A 19,464-nucleotide genomic window follows, 5' to 3' on the forward strand; every position below is an offset into this window, starting at 1 on the left:
AATATGTGCTGAATATGACATAAAAATGTTTTCTTATCCCTTTTTACTGCTCTTATGATTGCTACCATTCACTGATTGCTGCCGCAGGACCTCAAGGCCTTTAGGACAATCTCCTTTTTGCATCTCTAGTCTGTCTCTCTGGTTGGTTTCTCCACCCCTCTGTGACCTGGGGATGAACGCACCAATGAGGAGCCTCACAGTGAGTCCCCATGGTCCTCTTCCACCCCATCTTCTTCTTCCACAACACCTCACTCACTCACTCACTCACAGAGTGTGTCGCATATATGCCTTGATGTCAAACGTGGTGGGCATTCCTGTCTTTATGAGCGTACTGTAGATGTGGGTAGTGTACTGTATACCATATAAGCCATAATGTTGACTAACTGTTGTGTGTTATTTACAGGGTATGCCTGATCGCATGTTATGTGCAGTGCTGGAGCAATTTCAGCTTTACTTTTCCCTTTGGTATGTGCGCTTTGTCTCCATTCAGAGTGTCATTTTTTCTTGTGTTCTTAGGTTAAAATGGCCTGTAAAGTTTTCTTTTTTCTGCATACATACAGTCGCACAAAGATACAAACAAATGCTGACATGCACAGGTAACACTTGGTCACATCTCCGGACAATGTACAGCATATTTTACTGGCACTTTGGTGTTCGATACAGGGAAGATCATGCGTGATCTTTTCAAATGGTAAGTTAGTGGAGCTGTTCCAACGTAATACACTTGTTCTGTGTTCCATGTGTGCTGCGTTGTGTATCACGGTGGCCATTCAACAATGCAACGCATTCAGTTTTAATCACCAAAAATCTGCTCTGGCAATTCAAGTCAGGGAAGTTTACTCTTCGGACTAGACATTGCAGGAAATTTTGATGCTACATGTAAAAACACCCAGAAGCCACTCCTGATACACGTCTCATTTAATACTATTTAATACACTAGATTTCTGCATTGGTTAACTATGTACATTTTTAAGAGGTATAGTGATTGTTGGCAGGCCAAGTGCCCTTGCACCTGCACTTTTTTAAGTATGTCTTAAATTAATTTCTTATATTATAATGATATGATTAAAGTTTTGAAAAAGTTGTAGTGCCACTGCCCAGACTTGGATGCAGCCAGAGTATTCCCCTGTTCCTTGTTTATCTTTGGTCATTGTGTGGTCTGCCTCCCTCTCTGTGTCAGATCCACTCTTTGTATAGCACAGCAAGCCCCAGCATGCTGAAGAGGAAACAGAGCTCACGGGTCGAGGCCCAGCCCATGACTGACTTTGGGCCAGATGAGACCCTCGCGGACAGTGCTGACATTTTCTGGATAAATAAACCAGTGAGTGTACGCGTGTGTCTGGCTCGGCTAAGGACAACATTAAGAATACAGAAAGATATTAAGGCTCACTTTTGGAATTATTTCCTTTGTTGTTTCCTTCTATCAGTGGGTGCACTCTCTGCTGCGAGCCTGTGCCATCATCAGTGTCATCTCTGTGTGCATGAACACCCCAAAGACGTTCGAGCATTACCCTCCGCTGCAATATGTGACATTCACACTGGACACACTGCTTATGTTTCTCTACACTGCCGAGATGATCGCCAAGATGCACATCAGAGGAATCATTAAGGTAGCTGCTGCATCATGGCCACGAGAGACTGTAGAGTGTCAGTGAAATTCAGTGAGCAGTAGCAGTAAAAGACTAGCAACCCCAGAAAAATGGCAGGTGTTGTTTGTTTGTTTTTTTTTAAATCTCAGACCGTTACTGCCAAGTAAATTATGACTAATAATATTTCTTTATTTTTTTAAAAAAACTATTCACAATTTGATGCAAGTGATTGGAGTGACAACAAATGAGACTTTATTTGTACATTTTTCAAATTTGTCAATCTGTTTCTCTGTGATCGTGATATTTTTGAAGGTTTGCAGTGAACTGTGGTTGAAAGTTATGTGGTTTAATAACATGTGATTAGCCCCTCTTTCTGTCCCATGTACATTATGGTTATACAGTCACACTATAGCTAAAATATGAAGATGACCTCCTTGTGACTAGTGGTTGCTCAGTGACTGCACTAAATTTTCTTGGATTTGGTAACAGATTGTGAACAGCTGCAGTGACCAACTGGTCTCGCAGAGGCTGAGCATGCAACACCTTCAACCCCTGGGTGACCACTTTCGGTTGCGAGGTGGGAGGCCTCTTATGTTGCAGGCTACCTGTCTCCAAATAGTCGCTGACCTAAATCATTCTCAGTCAGATTGGTGAAGGTTTGCAAACAATTGCTGTCTAATTTCGAAATTAGACATATTGCCGGCACATTGCAATCAGTCTGAGTCAGCATGTCTCTTTGCAGTATGGGGCTCAACTCATCTTTTTGCCCACTGGCTGTGTTCTGGTTATATTTCTGTAAAAAAAAAAATCAAGTATTTGCAGTTAAATTGCCATCCTGCAGCAACTAAGTCACTATTTGTGGAGGAATGTTTGAATTTCTGTTTCAAATCTAAGAGGTCCTCAGTTGTGACTGAATGCTTGAGCCCATTCAGTCATAACTGATAGCAGACTGACTCCTTACTGGTATTTTATCACCGTCTCAATGCACGAAAGTCACTCACTGGCTGTGAGCGGTTGCAGATCTGGTTCCCATCTTCATTTCAAAGGCAGTGAGATGAAACTCATTGTATGCTCTTTCAATAATTTTGGTTGTGCTCCAGCACCATCAAACTTTATATTTCTGAAGACAATAGAGGCAGACTCTGTTGCTAGTCCAGTTACAGGGGTACCAAAGAAGTTGTTTTCCACAGAGGACCAGATTCAGCAGCTTTAGCAGAAATGTTACCTTATGCAAGCAATAAAAAATATATTACAACAGAAAGTTTAAATGTTTTAGCTCTGGACGTAAATGTGCACTTCAAGCAGAACAGAAACATTCCTGCTTCTTACTTGTAGTGTTTCATTTAGTTATTATTGATAGCTGAATTCCATTCTTTGTCTTGAAATCAGGATGGTGTTTTCCAATTTTACTATCTGATCTGAAATAAACTTTTATAAATGATGCAGTTATGACATCTTAGTCTTAAGTAATTTCTGTTTTAAAGTATGGTACTGTGGATATGTAGTTTTAAGCTAGTTGTGGAAAATTACTGCCCAAAGTACATGATCTTCTTAGTGTGGTAAAGTAATTGCATGCTTTTGTTCTTGTCAGCAGCGTGTTTAATCAAAGATGGTCCTTATCTGTAAAGTGTTTCCGAACACACCCTAGTATTTGCAGTCTTTCTTCCTGTGCAAGACCCCTAAGAGCTCCTAACGGACTCTCCCTCTCTGTCTGGAAGCAGTAATTAAGTATACCCATTTTGCTGGCCCCCCTTGGCATTTCAGTTTGTTCACACCTCAGGGGCTTAATGATTGAAAATAGGTTTGAAATTTGTGGCTAGTTTGTCAAAATGGGGACAATATTTTTACCTTCTGTATTTCTTGAATATTGCCATTACTTTGAACTCACACAAACATTTTCTATCACAATAAAAGCTTTCTGCAGCAGACTTTCCCAAGGTGAGGGGAATGCTTGAATTTTTCCATAAAGATTATCCATGAAACAACCTAGAATATTTGTAATGTAATTTATTCAAAGAAAATATGGCCTTGAAGAATGCTGCTGGTTATATTTGTCTCATTTATTAACTTATGTTAGTATTTCCTGCTTTTTAAGGCTTTGGTCTTTTAACTGTTGCTCCTTTGTTTCTGTCTCCGTACAGGGGGATAACTCTTATGTGAAGGACCGCTGGTGTATGTTTGATGGATTCATGGTATTTTTCATCTGGGTGTCCCTGGTTCTGCAGGTGTCTTGCAACTTTTTGTTTTTGAATATATTGCACTTTTGCAGCTTGTCATAATGCCATGCATTAGTATGTATTAAAATGATTAATAATCAATGTATTGTTGTTTTAGGTCTTTGAAATAGCAGAGCTTGTAGATCAGATGTCTCCATGGGGAATGCTGAGAATCCCCCGAGCACTTATCATGATAAGGGCCTTCAGGATCTACTTTCGCTTTGAGCTTCCTCGCTCCCGCATCACTAACATTCTGAAGTAAAATACCATCGTAAGGGTTTACATTACATATGGTCTTTGTACATGTGAAATATATCTCATAGATATCTCTTTCTGTACTATTTTGCATTGCAGGCGATCCGGGGAACAGATTTGGAGTGTGTCAATATTCCTACTGTTTTTTCTCCTGCTCTACGGAATTCTGGGGGTTCAAATGTTTGGAACGTTCAACTATCACTGCGTTACTAATGATACAATCGGGTAAGAACGAATGATTAAATAAATGTAACATTGGATTTTTGGATTTTTGGATTATCAAGTCCGATATAAACTTTTTAACTTTTTTTGGACTAAATTATCATCTCTCCAGAAATTAGAAGAAACCTACGCTAAGTGTCTTTGTTAAAGATCATATAAACACTGAGTGCAAATTGTCAAAGGAGAAAACTTTTAATTAGAATAATGCTTTTGGAGACAAAAGTTTTGGTTGTGACTGCAATGGTTAAACCCCCAGGTTGCAGCCAGAGTTAATGGTAATTATAATAATTAAATTTTCCTCCATTGTCCAGCCTTTGCATTATGCTTCTCCATTTCCTCCCTGATGTGTTCCTAAGCACCCCAGGGACACAGAATATATTAGCCATTAGTAAGAGGAAATATAGTACCAGGGCATTGTGATATTCATGTATAGCTTTGTCATTCATCTGTATTATATAAGTCCAAAAGTGGTGTGGCAGTTGGGCATTTAATTTGTTTGCTACTGAGCTCCTTTGCCCCCAAATCCAATACATATATATATTGGGGTATCTAATGGGGTATTTTAGAAAAATGTCACACGTGGGCAGAAGTGTCTAATCTCTGTTTGCCATATGCCCTTGGCACAAAGTCAAGCTGTCTAGCTTTTCACACACATGGGATTTGATGAAAACTGTGGGAACATGCCAGGGGGCATTCTCTGATATGGACATTAAAGGGTTTTGGTTATATGAATAGAATGAAGTCCCCTTTTATGGATGTTAGGATTCCTACAAATGACCTCAGCACTGTTGAACTTCCTGACATGAATCATGATGTTGAATAAGATATAACACTTGAATATGTGTTACTTTTTTGTTCTGTAGAGGTTTTATAACTGTTTTATATACAACTGTACAACTGTTTCCAGGTTTGATGAGTAGTCTAAAGTGAAAAAAAAAAAGGTTCTAATAAATTATACATTTTATTTTGAAATAACATAACATTTATTCATCACTACACATTGTGATAAATCTAAGGTTATTGCATACTTTGAACTGTTTAATGAAACTGTAGCATTTTAGGACCTTAAGCACGTTTTAATAAGGGGTTTCATTATGTTTTTGTTTTTGTGTTATCAATTTACAGATGCCGAAAACCAGTCATAAATAATTTCTTATAACACTCACAAAATGTAATATTATTGCTTTTCACTGGACATTTTCTCACTTCTTTAAGGCTTCATTTATCGCTCCTCTGTCATCAAGAAAGGGAATATCATAGATAAGACACATTGATATTATTCAGCTCAGTATAATGAGCTTTATTGGGATTCACCACTACGCCTCTGATTGCCCTTTGTGATAGTGCAATAAATTATTCCCTCTGATTCTCTACCTCTAATAAACAATTTGGATGAATGTCTGTGCAGACAATTTGAAAGCATTAATTTTCATTAGCCCAATCAAGCTGTTCCTGGTAACACCTGTGGCAATAAGACAAAGAGAGGAATTGTATTCACACATTAACCTTTGTTTTTCTTTTTTATTAGGCATTTTTCTTTTTTGCAAGCACTGCCATTTTTGATATGAGCTAGTAATTTTTTTTTTCTATTTGTTTTATTGGTAAGCAATGTGTCATTGAACAACTTGACCATCCCAGACACCCACTGCTCCCCTGATGGAGAAGGCTACCAGTGTCCTTATGGCTTCAAATGTATGGACCTGAAAGAACTGGGTCTGAGCCGACAGGAGCTCGGTTATAGTGGATTCAATGAACTAGGTATGCGCTACAAAATGATTCCTTCAAACGTACACGGATAAAGAACTATTTATTATTATATATTTTTATTTGTTTAAAAAATATATACAATTTTACAATTTAAATTTCTTACGGAGGCCAAAAAATACACACTGTAATGAAAATTATAATTCTATACTGAGTAACTTCAGCACATGTTACTAAACATTTAACTAGAAAATTTCACCTTCAAGGCTTCCATATATTTGATCAAGACTTGTGGAAAAAAATGACCTTGTTTTGTCTATTCTACATAGCTCAAAAAATATTTAAAAAATACACTTTGAAAACACACCAGCCCTCCAGGTAAAAACAAAAATCCTGCTAGTTATCAGATAGGGCCTGGGTAATCTGCTAGGGACGAAAGGATGAGACATAGTTTGGTGGAAATTAAAGTTATAAACCTACAGATCGGCTGAATCCAAAGATAAAATGAAAAAAATGATGCTGCAGACTAGTCCATTCAAAATGTTATTCAGTTGTTTGTTAGGAATAAGTTAGTCACATGACAAAGTCTTGACTCTCACCAAGAGGAAATATACAGAGTGTTTTAAGAAGAATCATCCAATTTCAAAAGGCTATATTTTTTTTAAAGCAATGCACATAAAGTCTTGCAGTAATTTTTGAAATGCATGGCTGAATATTACGTTTTCCATACAAAACGTAACAGTTTTGACCAGGCAGCCATGAGAAACGCACGTAGTGGCTGGGTAATTAAAGCCCTTTAAAATCAGATGATTCTTTTTGATACACCTTGTATGTTTGAATGGTAATAGTTTAACTGGGGAACTCAACCTTTGATGACAGTTGTCAGCTACTTGTTTCCAATCTAACACTGATTAATTTGTGCAGAGAAGAATATTATATACCTCAGAAAAGTAAAAAGAGAATGTTCACTCTACTTTTTCAAGCACTACAATAACTTGAAATAGTTTTTCTCCATAAAATCATCTTTGGCTAAGACTTAATAGAACAGACAGTTCCTTTGCAAAGAGCATGTTAATCAGAAAAACAGCAAAGATTTAATTTTTGATTTTTTTTTTTTGTTCCTTTTGCTTGGCCTGCTGACATAATTTATGTTAATTAGAGGCATCAAAGATGAATTGATTGGGTTTGAGTCTGGCAAACAGAATTTCCCGTCTTGTCATTATAACAAAGGGAACTATGAGGACTCTGTGAGCTGTCAGAGTAAACACTCATTATAGGTAAAAAGAGAAACTCAAACTGTTATCTTTTTAAATGGCTTAGTCTTCGGGGGAAACATAATAATTGGTGTGCGGTTCACAGACATCGACATGTTAAGCAAAAGACAGATGCTGACGTTTGTTTCTTCAGAAATCAGCTTCTCATCTGACTGCTTCTTTCTGACTCTTGTGTGTTTTTGCTCAGGCACGAGTATCTTCACTGTGTATGAAGCTGCGTCACAGGAAGGCTGGGTGTTCCTCATGTACAGAGCCATTGACAGTTTCCCTCGCTGGCGCTCCTACTTCTACTTTATAACTCTGATTTTCTTCTTGGCGTGGCTTGTCAAGGTTAGAGCTTGGCTCTCTCTGCTGCACTTTTCATGATCATTTCTGGAGATCGTTGAACACCGAAAGGTTAAGGTTAATTAACATAACCTAATAGTTCACCTACAAACATGATGATTTACCCTTTTTAGTAGAATGTCCTCTGGCTAATGAGAGAATTAATGTCACGTCTCAGACAGTGAAAGGAAATCAAGCAATGGGCTTGCACTTGGTCATTGACTTCGAATAGCCTGAGCGCTCTTACTCTATCGTTGTCCTCTTTTTTTTTTTCTTTTTACAGAATGTCTTCATTGCAGTCATCATTGAGACATTTGCTGAGATTAGAGTCCAGTTTCAGCAGATGTGGGGGTCAAGGAGCAGTACCACCTCTACTGCTACAACACAGGTACAACTGCTACAGAACCAAGCTAAAAGAATAGAGCCATAAAACTGACAAATTGTATGTCTCTTACATTTTAACTTGGTTGAATTGGTGCCTACAATTGATCTTTTTAAAACCTGTACACGTTGGTAATCAAGTGCATCAAATTCAGATGACTAGAACACAAACACATTTTGACACTATATAGATTTTCCGCAGTGTATTGTGATCCATAAATGCCTTCAGAAATCGAAAGAAATGACTCCTTAATGACTCGTATACGGTAAGTTTTTAATAGACCTTAGTGTATGTAGGCTCATATGTAAAAAATATTCAGATAAAAATAATAATTAAAAAAAGACAAGACTTTTATGTGGCCATGTGACAAGTTGGCTCTCAGTAGCAGGAAAGGTTTACTCTATGAACTTGGTTGTTGACTGTGTGAAATGTTTCTTGCTTTTGTTGGGCCTTTACTGAATCATTCAGGGGACATAGTGAAAGCTGTGTCCGAATTGGTGGCATCAAGTTGGGCAGGTTCTCAGTGGGCGTTTGGCTCATCCAAGATTATGCATTTTCACAGATTGTGTTTGTTTTATCAGGAAAAAAATCCAATGGTACAGCTAAACACTAAATGCTGTTGCAAATCTGTTACCTCTCTACTCTTTATAGAGTATAGCTTGCAACTTAACATTTTTGAGATATGCGCAGATCACAGTATTCAATGAAGTCACTAATGGTCACATCAGCGGTTTCTAGCAAATGTCATGGTTATGGTGATTCAACATACGTAGATTAAAAAAAAAAAAAAAAAATGTGGCTGTTGTTGTGTGTGTGCTCTTTCCAAGGCCCTTATACTGCATCATACCAGTCTGACAAGAGTGATTGGTGTGAGTAGATCTGTTATTCCAACAAAACCAAGGTCCCAAAAAAGAATTTTTTTTATGCCATGAATATCTGGGGTCACACTCACGAAAACTCAAAAAAGGCAGCTAGACTTTTGAAAAGAGTTTGGAAGAGGATTTCTCCTGTATTGAGATGAATGGAAGAGAGTTTGGGAATCTCATCAGCATGTCTTGGGTGTCCCTTTCCAGAACATACTGAAGGATTATACCCTTGGGATTTAACATAAAAGCTGAACAGCATGGCTGGAAAGGGGATCTTCTTAACTACCTTGTTCAGCTTTGTTTTGCAGTGTCTATCTCACGCATCCTGTCTGTGTGTTATCTGCTACTTGAAGCCAGGGATCTCTGCCTGAATTTGTCTGCAGCACGTCAGGGAGCTCTTTAGGGTGTCAGTCCTTTGCTTTACAGTGCTTTCTTGACGTTTCTGTGCCAGGCGTCTTTAGATCAACCGTGGTTTGTTTGCCACCAGGTGTATCCAGCGCACGGCTGGCACAAGGCGAGTTGTGTGGCATGCGACAGACATGTTCCAGCCATCTCCATTGGTACAGTTTGTCTGTCCTGCTCTGCAGATTTTCCCTTGAGATGATGTTTAGCTGAAAGCTCTCGAGAGCAGCTCCAATTTCATTTTGAGTATAAACACGATCTTTTAAACGATCTTATAAACACGATACAGGAAACAGTCTTGAAAATACTAAGCTTTGTCTGAATGCTGGGTTGATGGAGCTTCAAAAAGACTTCAGCATGTGAACTTTTCATAACCTATTATGAGTCTGCAGTTTGTCCACATTACATTTTAAACTCTTTAAAAATATATATAGTTTGGGGGTTCATCTATAATAGATTTTGATTAATTTCTCTCATTTCTTCTTATCACACCACCACTGCTATGCAATAACCCGCAGAAATAATGTTATATAGCAAAATAAGTAAAGTTGTATACATTACATTGTATTGTATTTAATGTATTCATTATGGAGCACTAAGGAATTGACAGCTCCAAAGGCTAAATAGAGAAATAACAAAAAACAAATGTCCTTTAGCAACAATTAAATAATACTTTTTAAAAAACAACTTAGATATGTGAAAGCAAATTGCAAGACTGAACTTAAGAGTTTCTTTGGTCTAATATTTGCTTCTGGAGTTTTCCTTTCACTATTTGCAAATAGTTTTGAAACTATATAGGGACATAAACAAGAGAGAGAGAAATTATCAGGAATATTCACCAATGTTAATGCCCCAAGAGCTATTGAGGAACATATAAAAGTGATTTATGTGACAAAATATAATTTGAGGCTCATTCTATAAATGGTTTCTTATTGTGTATTGTGTGTAGCCAACCTCTAATGAATACAGTACAACAATATATACAATATATAACAAATATGTTATGAATCCATGTGCAAATTTGCATTTGGCAATTGTGTTGATGGTAAAGCTATGAAGCCAGTGTTTGGTTTAGAGTTTAAACATTTGAAATGAATAATCCGAATGATGTCAACCTGACAAGCGGTGAACTACAGACGTATTTTCCACAGAGTCCTGAAAAAGATTCTTCTTGTAATGTCATGAAAGTAAAACCTCTCCTACTTCACTCATGAATGGAAAACAGGCTAGTGCCACTGGCATACTCCTGTGACCTTGAAAACAATTAGCCTTTCTTGCCATTATCAAAATTAATCATAATCACATTGTCATGCCCCAGTCTTTATCTTAGAGGGGGGAAAACTAATTAGCTTTGGTGTTACACTTAACTGTCAATCACAGATGATGAAAAGAATATGATCCATTCTTAAGGTTCCCCGGAGAGAGCAAGGTTGGTATAAGGTGGCCCTGGGAGATGCTACCCATTCTATACTCCCTATTTCTTGTCTTTGCTATATTGTCTCCCGATTATTGCAGCTTTGAATAGAGATTAGAATGGAAAGCTTAACTGCGTTGATTAAAAATGGGAAAAAAAATGAAAAGGATAAATCAGCCTTTGTTTGACAAGATCAGACTTTAAATTCTATATTCTGATGAGCAGTTATGAAGTGCTGAACATTAAGCTGAAATATAGTGTAACCTTATCTTGGTTTGTCTTGAGTAGAATAATATCAACTTTAAATTTTTGATATCAACGTTGATATCAGCATTGTTTTTGCTGATATAAAAACAAAACAAAGCTAATGGCATGCTGTGGATTTGACATCAGTCTATGTGATTTTAAAATGATGTAGTAGATATCAAAGCTGAAACAGTGTGCAGCAGGTGGGATGGTGGGTATCTAATCACAGAACAGGATGACAAATGATGCAGGCATGTTAAAAATGTTTTATGTGTGAGAAGCCAGCAGCTGCAGATCAGTCCACACATTTGTGTTTTATGCTCCTCACATCACTTCAGAGAAAATTCATGGTACAAAAGGATTTAATCCACCACCTACTGCATGGAATGATTTCAAGGACGGTCAGGCCAAAAACACTATACCAGCTCATTTGCTAAATAAATCATTAATACTCCAGATTAAGTCACATCTGGCTCGTGTAGAGTTCAAAAGCAGTGTTCTCCTGTTTTCAGATTAGTCAGTTTTGTTTTTTAATTTAATTCTAGCTGCATGTTAGTACATTGTTGGCATTGTGTTGGTCAGTGCTCTGCTTTGGACCAGACCAAAATGTCACAGTAAATGACTGCTGTGTATTTCATACAAGCATTTTGGTCACCAGAGGGTGAATACTGAATTTAGTCAACTTTTGATTCTGTTATTTGTTGTTCCTACATGATCACCTAAAGTTTTCCCACCACCAGGCCAAATTTTACTTCATGGCATCTTGCAGCTAATGCATAAATGCCCATAAAATTAACAACATTGCTGCCATATAGTAATTTAACACAATTAATAATAATGTCCAGGTCTGCCAGGCCTTTAAATGTTTCCTGTAGCCTGACTACGAGATTTGTTATGCTACATTCCGTCAACCCTCATTTTTCTCTGTATGTTTGCTTTACGATCACATAGTTTTCTCCAGCCTAGGCAGCAAATTAATTTTCAGTGAAATTATGGTTTGTGTGTTATTAATTTAGATTTTCTGTAATATAATTATATTATTATTATTATTATTATTATTATTATTATTATTAATATAATTAATATAATTCTGTAATAAGTGGCAGAGCAGGTCAGCCACTAATCAGAAGGTCGGTGGTTCGATTCCAGGCTGCCTCCTAGCTGCCATGCCAAATATCCTTGGGCAAGATACTAACCCCATGTTTGCCTACTGGTGGTGGTCAGAGGGCCCGGTGGCGCCAGTGTCCGGCAGCCTCGCCTCTGTCAGTGCGCCCCAGGGCAGCTGTGGCTACAATGTAGCTTGCCATCGCCAGTGTGTGAATGTGCGTGTGAATGGGTGAATGACTGAATGACTGAATGTAGTGTGAAGCGCTTTGGGGTCCTTAGGGACTAGAAAAGCGCTATACAAATGCAGGCTGTTTACCATCTGCCCGAGTGGCTATAAACACTTGATCTTGGTGTGATACCGATACATGGCAATCACAGTATGTTTGCTGTATATGAGTTATTGTAATGTTTGGCAGCTAACTGAAATAAACACTTTTGGTTCTTAATATCAAGTTCAACTCTATGCTGATATTTCTCATATGTCTAATTTGTTATATTCAAGATTTGGTAGAACTGTTATTAATGAGTGAACCAGCTGTCTTGTGTATTTGAAAGTCTCTGCTCTGATATTTATTTCCGGTGTTAGGTCCTTAGGCCTGCATACTGTATTTAGTAGCTATCACACTGCTTGTGTGGGTTGGTTCTGTGTGTATGCCTTCAGCTTTATTCTGGCCACAGATGTCTTATGAAGATGTAGCCTAGAGGTTGAAATGTCTGTTGTGTCCAGTGTTTTGAATGGTATGGAGATTTTATGTGTGTGTGTGTGTGTTCGCTCTTCCACTTACATGCTGTCCTTGTGCCTCAGATGTTCCATGAAGATGCTGCTGGGGGATGGCAGCTTGTTGCTGTGGACGTCAACAAACCACATGGCCGAGCGCCTGCCTGCCTCCAGGTAAACACGTCACACGATTAATATGCTGCTGGTGTAAACTGTTTCTTTTTCCTCTCGTATGCACCTGCATAATTCCTATTCTGTCTATTAACAAAAAGCAGATAAGTTAATTCTCCTAACAGCAGCTGTAGACTGATGCAGTATCACATCATTGTTTTTGCATTTGTTTCTTTCTTTAGTGGCTGAACAGTGTCAAACAGTTAAGTGATGGGATTTAAAATGAGGGGAGGCTCATGTTTGATGTGTAACGCTGCGCTAATGATGTCGCTCCAGTGACAGATGGGTTTTAAATGACTTCTACATGATGGACACCACTGGTGTCTCGTGGTTGGTGTGATCCAAATGGTTGGGCTTTAAAGATAAGCTGAAAGCGGCGGGTGTTGTTTGCAGCTGGCCCGCTGTTGATAGCGGCATGTTGTGGTGTAAAAAGCTGGGCCCTTGCTGTGAAAGACTGCCAATGGAGTCTGCAGCTATATGAAGGTGGATGGCTGTCAGCACGCCCTAATGGAGTTAAAGCTGTTCTGGAGCTAGGTTTTAAGGATGCATGCACACATAAACAGAGCAAGGAAGAGAGTGCAAATAATAACATCGAAATTTGAAGAAGGGAAGAAAAGAGAAAATGCGAAATATGCAGTATTCCCATTAAAGCAGCATGTCCCCCAGAGCCTCATCATCGGCTGAAGGAAAGATTTAGATAGAGGGATAACCAGAGGGATAAACACGGCTGACTTCCCTCTGAGCCGTGTGCTGCATTACAAGGAACAATCAAAGACTTCTTCATTTGCCTTATTCACTCATAACAAATAGCTATTATTGTCATTATGTGATAACAAGAAGACCCTTTCCAACAGTAGAAAGGTTAATGGAGTGAAAGACAGCAGCATTAGGTCACGTTTATAGCACTGGGTCAAAAAAGACAGCTTCTGTTTTAGTCAGACTGCTGTGTGGATGAATTGCGGGTTAGATTGCATTTGCCTCCAGTAAAACTATGAGCAGATGGGCAGAAAGAAGCTGAATCTGGTGAACGTTTACCTCAAAGGCCATGCCTTCTTGTTTGATTGCTTTGCTGTACATAATTCTGGATTCTTGCTTCACATCATTACATCATTAACTGCTGATAATAGGATAGGAGAAAGGAAAGGATTTTTTTCAAGTCATATACCAGAGGATACAGATGCTGTGAGGCCGGCTCCCTGTGAGAGGGAGCAAGCTTCACAGTGAACTGGTAGATGCAAGGCAATCACACTACCATCACATGGACTGTTGGAAATGGCCTTGAAATTGTGATAGATGAACATCTGTCTCTCATAATCAAAACACAGAAACATAGGATAGAAATAATCCTGATATTGCTTTATTAACTTCAGCAAAATGTATTTCATATTAAGGCCAGTACTAGACAATGCATGTATTATAACAATAAAAAGAGTTTTAAAAGGAAAAGCATATGTTAGCTAAATATTTAGTATATATTACTATGGGATTTCAGATCCTACCGTCAAAATAGCCTAGATGATTTTCATGTTTCCATGGTAACAATCAGTGACACGTGTTTACCAATGATACCATCTGACAAAAGCTGAGGAAAATCTGCCTTGCAGATAGACTTGAGTGCAAGCAAGGAAAATAAGATTTTGTTTACATAACCTGCTGAAACTTTTGTTTTTGTTTGTTTGTTAAGTTGAGATTCTTATTTTTTTAAGCTGGTATGTAAATGTTTTAGCCTGCTTGTGCATTCAGTGTGTCAAATGTGAGGCAAATAATGATTAAGTATTAGCTGAATACTTGTGACTGATTTTGACATGTATTGTACAGTGCTAATCTCAAAAGTCGTCCATTGTTTTCTGGTGCCAGTCAGACACTGACAGCAGTTTGTGGCATGTAAAGCCATCAAAGCACTCTGAAAATGTTTTGATGTTTTCATGTTGTCAAAAACACTGCAAGATCTAACCCAGCTCTTCAAACCGAACCAGAAAGGCCTAATCAGAGATCACAAAGAAGGATTTTAAGTAAGGAAATATGTTACAGGTTTCACAGATTAGTTGTTGAAAGAGGTTAATCTCATCTAAAATGCGTTGTACACAAAATATTCACCAGTATTGACTTGAAGAATTATTCTTTTATTTTTAAAGGACTTTAATTTAAACGGTCTCCTAATTTATCGGAACAGGCCAGTCCATAATGTGCTTTGACTTCTAATGAGAAAGCATAATAAAGACAAACAACACACTGTTCATTATTAAATCATGATATTTCCCACTGCAAATGGTACTTCAGACTTAGAATTTCCTTAAGGTATTACAATTTTTAGATATTGTTATATTTAAATAAAAGAAATGTAACTGAAAATCACTGTAAAATGAGTTTAAATAGGAAAGACATGGGATTGATTGCATTGACAGTTAGTGTAGGTGCACCTGTGTATCTGTGCATCCATGTGTCGTGGGCAGTTGTACACAGTAGTTTACTCAATGTATGTAAATGTGATTTAAAAAAAAAAACCCACACATTTCTCTTCTCTGATGTAATGGTTGGTGTGAGGAGGCATGCCATATTACACCAGTATCAGATTATTGATGGATGCCCCTTGCACGCTTTCTTTAAAGCCTTGCCAAACACTGTATTTCTTTGCTTTTCCATCCATATCAGAAGGGAACAGCGTTAGCTGACTTGACAGGTAGAGTGAAGACAGGTAGTGGAGATCCAGCCTGCAGGGCCATCTGTGAGTGCTGGGGAAGTGAAGTGTGAGTTTCTGTTCTGCTCTGCCTGGCTCCAGAGTAATTGGCCGTCAAATGATTAAAATGTTTCAGCGCTGGCAGGTGGGTGCTTTCTGCAGATAGGAGACCCGTGTGCATCCTGTCTTTGTCTGCTGCCGTCTCACCTATTACCGTCGGAATGTCTTTGAAACTACGTGCAAGTGTCCGGTCAGGCCTCTGCGTCTTCAACAGGCAGCCCGGCAATCTGCCTGCAGACGTCTGCGTGTGCGTGTGTGTCAGTCTGGGTCTGTCTTGGTCCAATCTGGCTGCAGCAGTTGGAGATAGCACATAATTGATTAACCACCTGCTCTTTTTGGAGACGGGGAGGAAATGGCAGCTTCCTCTCCTGAGGGGCTACAAACAAAAATAGCCCTCTAAGCAGGGAGCACCTTCACTTTCCTCGTCCACTCTAACAGCTGTTTTTCTAATGTTTTTATTATCTCATTTTTAACTAATGCTGTCTTACAGCAGTATAGTCTTAATCAAAATTTTGACAACATATGGCATCCTGGTTGTCATTTTTGTTGAATTAGAATATTCTGTTCTTTTCGCTTTCGGACAGTAAAAACATATTTGTGCTCATGAAATCTACCAACAATCATTTTCATATACATATTTGCACGTTTCTCTTTGCTATAGCATTAAAAGCATATTTTTATGTTTAGACATTATAATCAGCAGTAGAGTTCAGAATTAAAGGCTGTGAGAACAAAAGACATGCACGAGTGTTCCTGTGAGTTTTTAGTAGTGCCTGTAGGAGCCATCTTACATTCAGAAGGTCTCTCGTTGCTATATTTTAATTACACAGGCTGCTTGGACAGTATTTATTTAAGGGTTTTCAGTCGGAGACCGGTGGAGGTTAATGAAGCATTCTGTTCCTTTCCCCATAGATTTGGTCTGCTAATTAGCCCCTGATGCTCCACCGTGCCATAATTATACCGCAGATTGGTGCTTTGGCTGCTATAGGCAAAATAAAGAGAAATACTCACTGCAGATATATACTATTGGAGTCAATAATTAAAAGAGCTTCAAATGACCACTTAGGGAAAGTGGAAAAACAATAATGAATGTTCAGGTCTTCTAGTAATCCAGCAAAGTCATGTGTTTAATTTTGCGTTGTCTCTTTGCCAATGAGCAGTTGCTGTTCCTCACTCCTCATCTGCAGAGCTAAATGCAGTGTGATGGATAAACCACTAGCTTACTGAGCAAAAGGAGGATCTTTTTGACCTCTCTCTCCCTAAAGCCAGAGGTTATTGATTCTCTTGAGCTCCCTATTTGTCCCTGCCACTGATCTTTGTCTTCTGGATCTTCTCAGTGACATCACTCGTATACTTTTAGGCAGCCACACAAACACAAAGATCTACAATGTGTGAAGGTTAAGGTCAGTTTGACTTTGCGTGGAAGGAGAAAGAGGGTACAAAGAAGGGAAATTAGATGAGGAGAACACAGGATGCAGAAAAGAAAGACATAGCAAGGTAGGTAGTGCATATGTGTGTAATGTGAAATGGATCATCTACAAGAAGAAAGTGAACAACATGTGACTGTTCCTGTGAGATCAGCTCTGAATGTAATTGTTCTTTCAGTCTAGACAGGAGCACAGTGATATATTTTCTGAAATTAGATACACCACACAGTCCTATTCTAGGACTAAGACACAGAATGGACGCAGAGGTGGCAAAGCCAGCAGATATTAAAGGGAGAAAGGGAGACCATCATGTTTTATTAAGACCCTTTTTCCAGCCAGAGACATGAGTCAGCCTGCTGTAGTCAAGGCCGTAATAAGTCAAGGGGCACCCACTTAACTTGATCCACAGCCCAGTAAGACTTTATGCACCCACTCCTTCAGCCAAAAGCTTTGAATTACAATAACTCTGTGTTGATATCTTAATTTGACAGTAGGCTTCTGAATTTGGTTTGCATATTTTATTTATTTATTTTTTTAATTTGGTTGGAATAAAAAAGCCTTAAGAGAACTCTTTGTCAAGTATAGAGACTTAAAAGATAACTCAAGCAAAACAGTCTGTAATCCCACTCAAGTTCTTCTTAATCTCAGTAAACAGGAGAGAGAAAACTGTAGCAGCAGTAGGTGCCAGAACATGGCCCAGTCTGTTGGTGACAATTCCTGTGTGACTCCTGCTTTTCCCTGCCAGCTATTTGCACATGTGCTACACTCCTCTCATGTACCAGCGGAAAGAGCATTTGTCCTCCTTGGCAGTCTGAGGGAACAGACAGAAGACGAGGAAGCAGCCAGTCTGCGTCTCTTTGTTGATTGTGTTACAGTTGCAGGCCCTGGAAAATGTCCAGGTATTATGGATATTTTCCCATCATTCAGAGGATCGGTCTCTTTACTTACAGCGGCTTGTGTCGCTCCATCTCTTATATAAGGACAGCTGAATTTTGTCTCAGCTCTTTGGTGAGATTATGGTTTATTCTTCACAGACGAGAGCCTTTAGTGAGTGAGAGTTTGCTTCACTGTTCAGATTGACTTAACAGTAAGGAACAAAAGTGCACAAGTCAAGTAACGAGAAGTCTTCACAAAAAGAGAAATAGATGTTCATTACCTATTCCTTTGTATTTTTTTCAATTGCACTTTTAATTTTACCAGAGAAAAACACACACTGAGTGCTCTTTTTCCCTAGATACCAATTTGCATGCCAGTCGAAATGATCTTTTCTCCACAACGCTATTTGCATGTATAATTTCCATCATGGACAATCTGTTGCAGTCTAGAACATAAGAGCTGAGTACACGCTGCATGTCGGAGGTATGCTGTGCTATGTATTGGAAATTAAAGTTTGCTTCACTCACGGAGAAAATTGTGCTATTATTCACTGGAAAAAAGACAAAATCGCAACTTAATGTTCTATTCTATTTCAGCAATCATCAACTTCATATTTTCATATTTATACAAGCAGTGTTTTTATATGTGGTGTGTGTGTGTGTCTGTGTGTGTGTGTGTGTGTATCTGCGCGCACACATGATTGTGCCTGTGTGCAATGAGCACCTGGTATTTCAAAGAATCAGCCAGAGGCAGCTCGAATAAATAGCATCCATCAAACAAGTGGCAAAGGATTTCAGAGACATACAAGCCGAGGAACATCAAACAGCAGGGGAGAGCCTTCTTGTACTGCAGTTGATGCTCTTAAATTGATTCTGACATCTTGAGGCCATACAGGGTGTGCCAGTGTCATCAGCTGCATCAGGGAAACTCAGCCATTTTGCCTTTGGAACAACATGGAGAGTGTTATACAGCGAATTGCTCTGCATGTTTAGGCAATTTGGCGCAAATGGCAGCGTGAGGGCAAGATCAAAAGGTTGTTTTGTGGCAGACGTGAATGGTTACAGGGCTGTATCTCCATATGACAGATGTTCGAAGTAGACACTGCTTTCCAGGTTTTCTTAGAGATGCGATTCCCAAAAGCTGACAGAGAATATAAGTCAGGACCTTAAGAAAATTGACTGCCTCATACACACAAGCATGTACTTTCTGCTCTCTGTCAGTATGCCTCTGTCTTGCTTCTTCACACACACACACACACACACACACACACACACACACACACACACACACACACACACACACACACACACACACACACACACACACAGATCCATTCAGCCAGAACACCCATGGGGGAGAACGTCTGGTTGCTGGAAATGTCAAACTGCTTTGTCACGTCCAATCTCAGTCAGGGAGCTTAAGCACTGTGTGTCTAGTGTGGGCATGTGTAAGTTCGACACAAAAACACCCATCCCCAAGGCTATGAGCTCTGCTAGCCTAGCCAGTAAGTTGAGTTTTCAAAAGTAGGAAGAAT

At 38.9% G+C, this 19,464-nt stretch overlaps 1 protein-coding gene across 5 annotated transcripts in view; it reads left to right on the forward strand.

The window, feature by feature from the left end:
* The window catches only part of nalcn (sodium leak channel, non-selective), a 66,264-nt gene that overhangs the window by 3,990 nt on the left and 42,810 nt on the right, over positions 1–19,464 (forward strand). For 2 of the 5 annotated variants that reach the window (XM_085134956.1, XM_085134957.1), the window contains exons 2-12: positions 88–199; positions 1,181–1,321; positions 1,428–1,610; positions 3,504–3,527; positions 3,731–3,814; positions 3,924–4,063; positions 4,160–4,285; positions 5,889–6,040; positions 7,448–7,590; positions 7,868–7,972; positions 12,807–12,893. In XM_085134956.1, coding sequence (XP_084991082.1) covers positions 88–199; positions 1,181–1,321; positions 1,428–1,610; positions 3,504–3,527; positions 3,731–3,814; positions 3,924–4,063; positions 4,160–4,285; positions 5,889–6,040; positions 7,448–7,590; positions 7,868–7,972; positions 12,807–12,893 — 1,297 coding nt within the window. Of the gene's footprint in view, positions 1–83; positions 200–403; positions 466–1,180; positions 1,322–1,427; positions 1,611–3,503; positions 3,528–3,730; positions 3,815–3,923; positions 4,064–4,159; positions 4,286–5,888; positions 6,041–7,447; positions 7,591–7,867; positions 7,973–12,806; positions 12,894–19,464 lie in introns of those variants that run through there. The other 3 variants (XM_085134959.1, XM_085134960.1, XM_085134958.1) reach the window with 3 other exon arrangements.

The sequence above is a fragment of the Neolamprologus multifasciatus genome, chromosome 16 (genome assembly GCF_963576455.1).
Source record: "Neolamprologus multifasciatus chromosome 16, fNeoMul1.2, whole genome shotgun sequence".
In the NCBI taxonomy this organism is placed as follows: Eukaryota; Metazoa; Chordata; class Actinopteri; order Cichliformes; family Cichlidae; genus Neolamprologus; species Neolamprologus multifasciatus.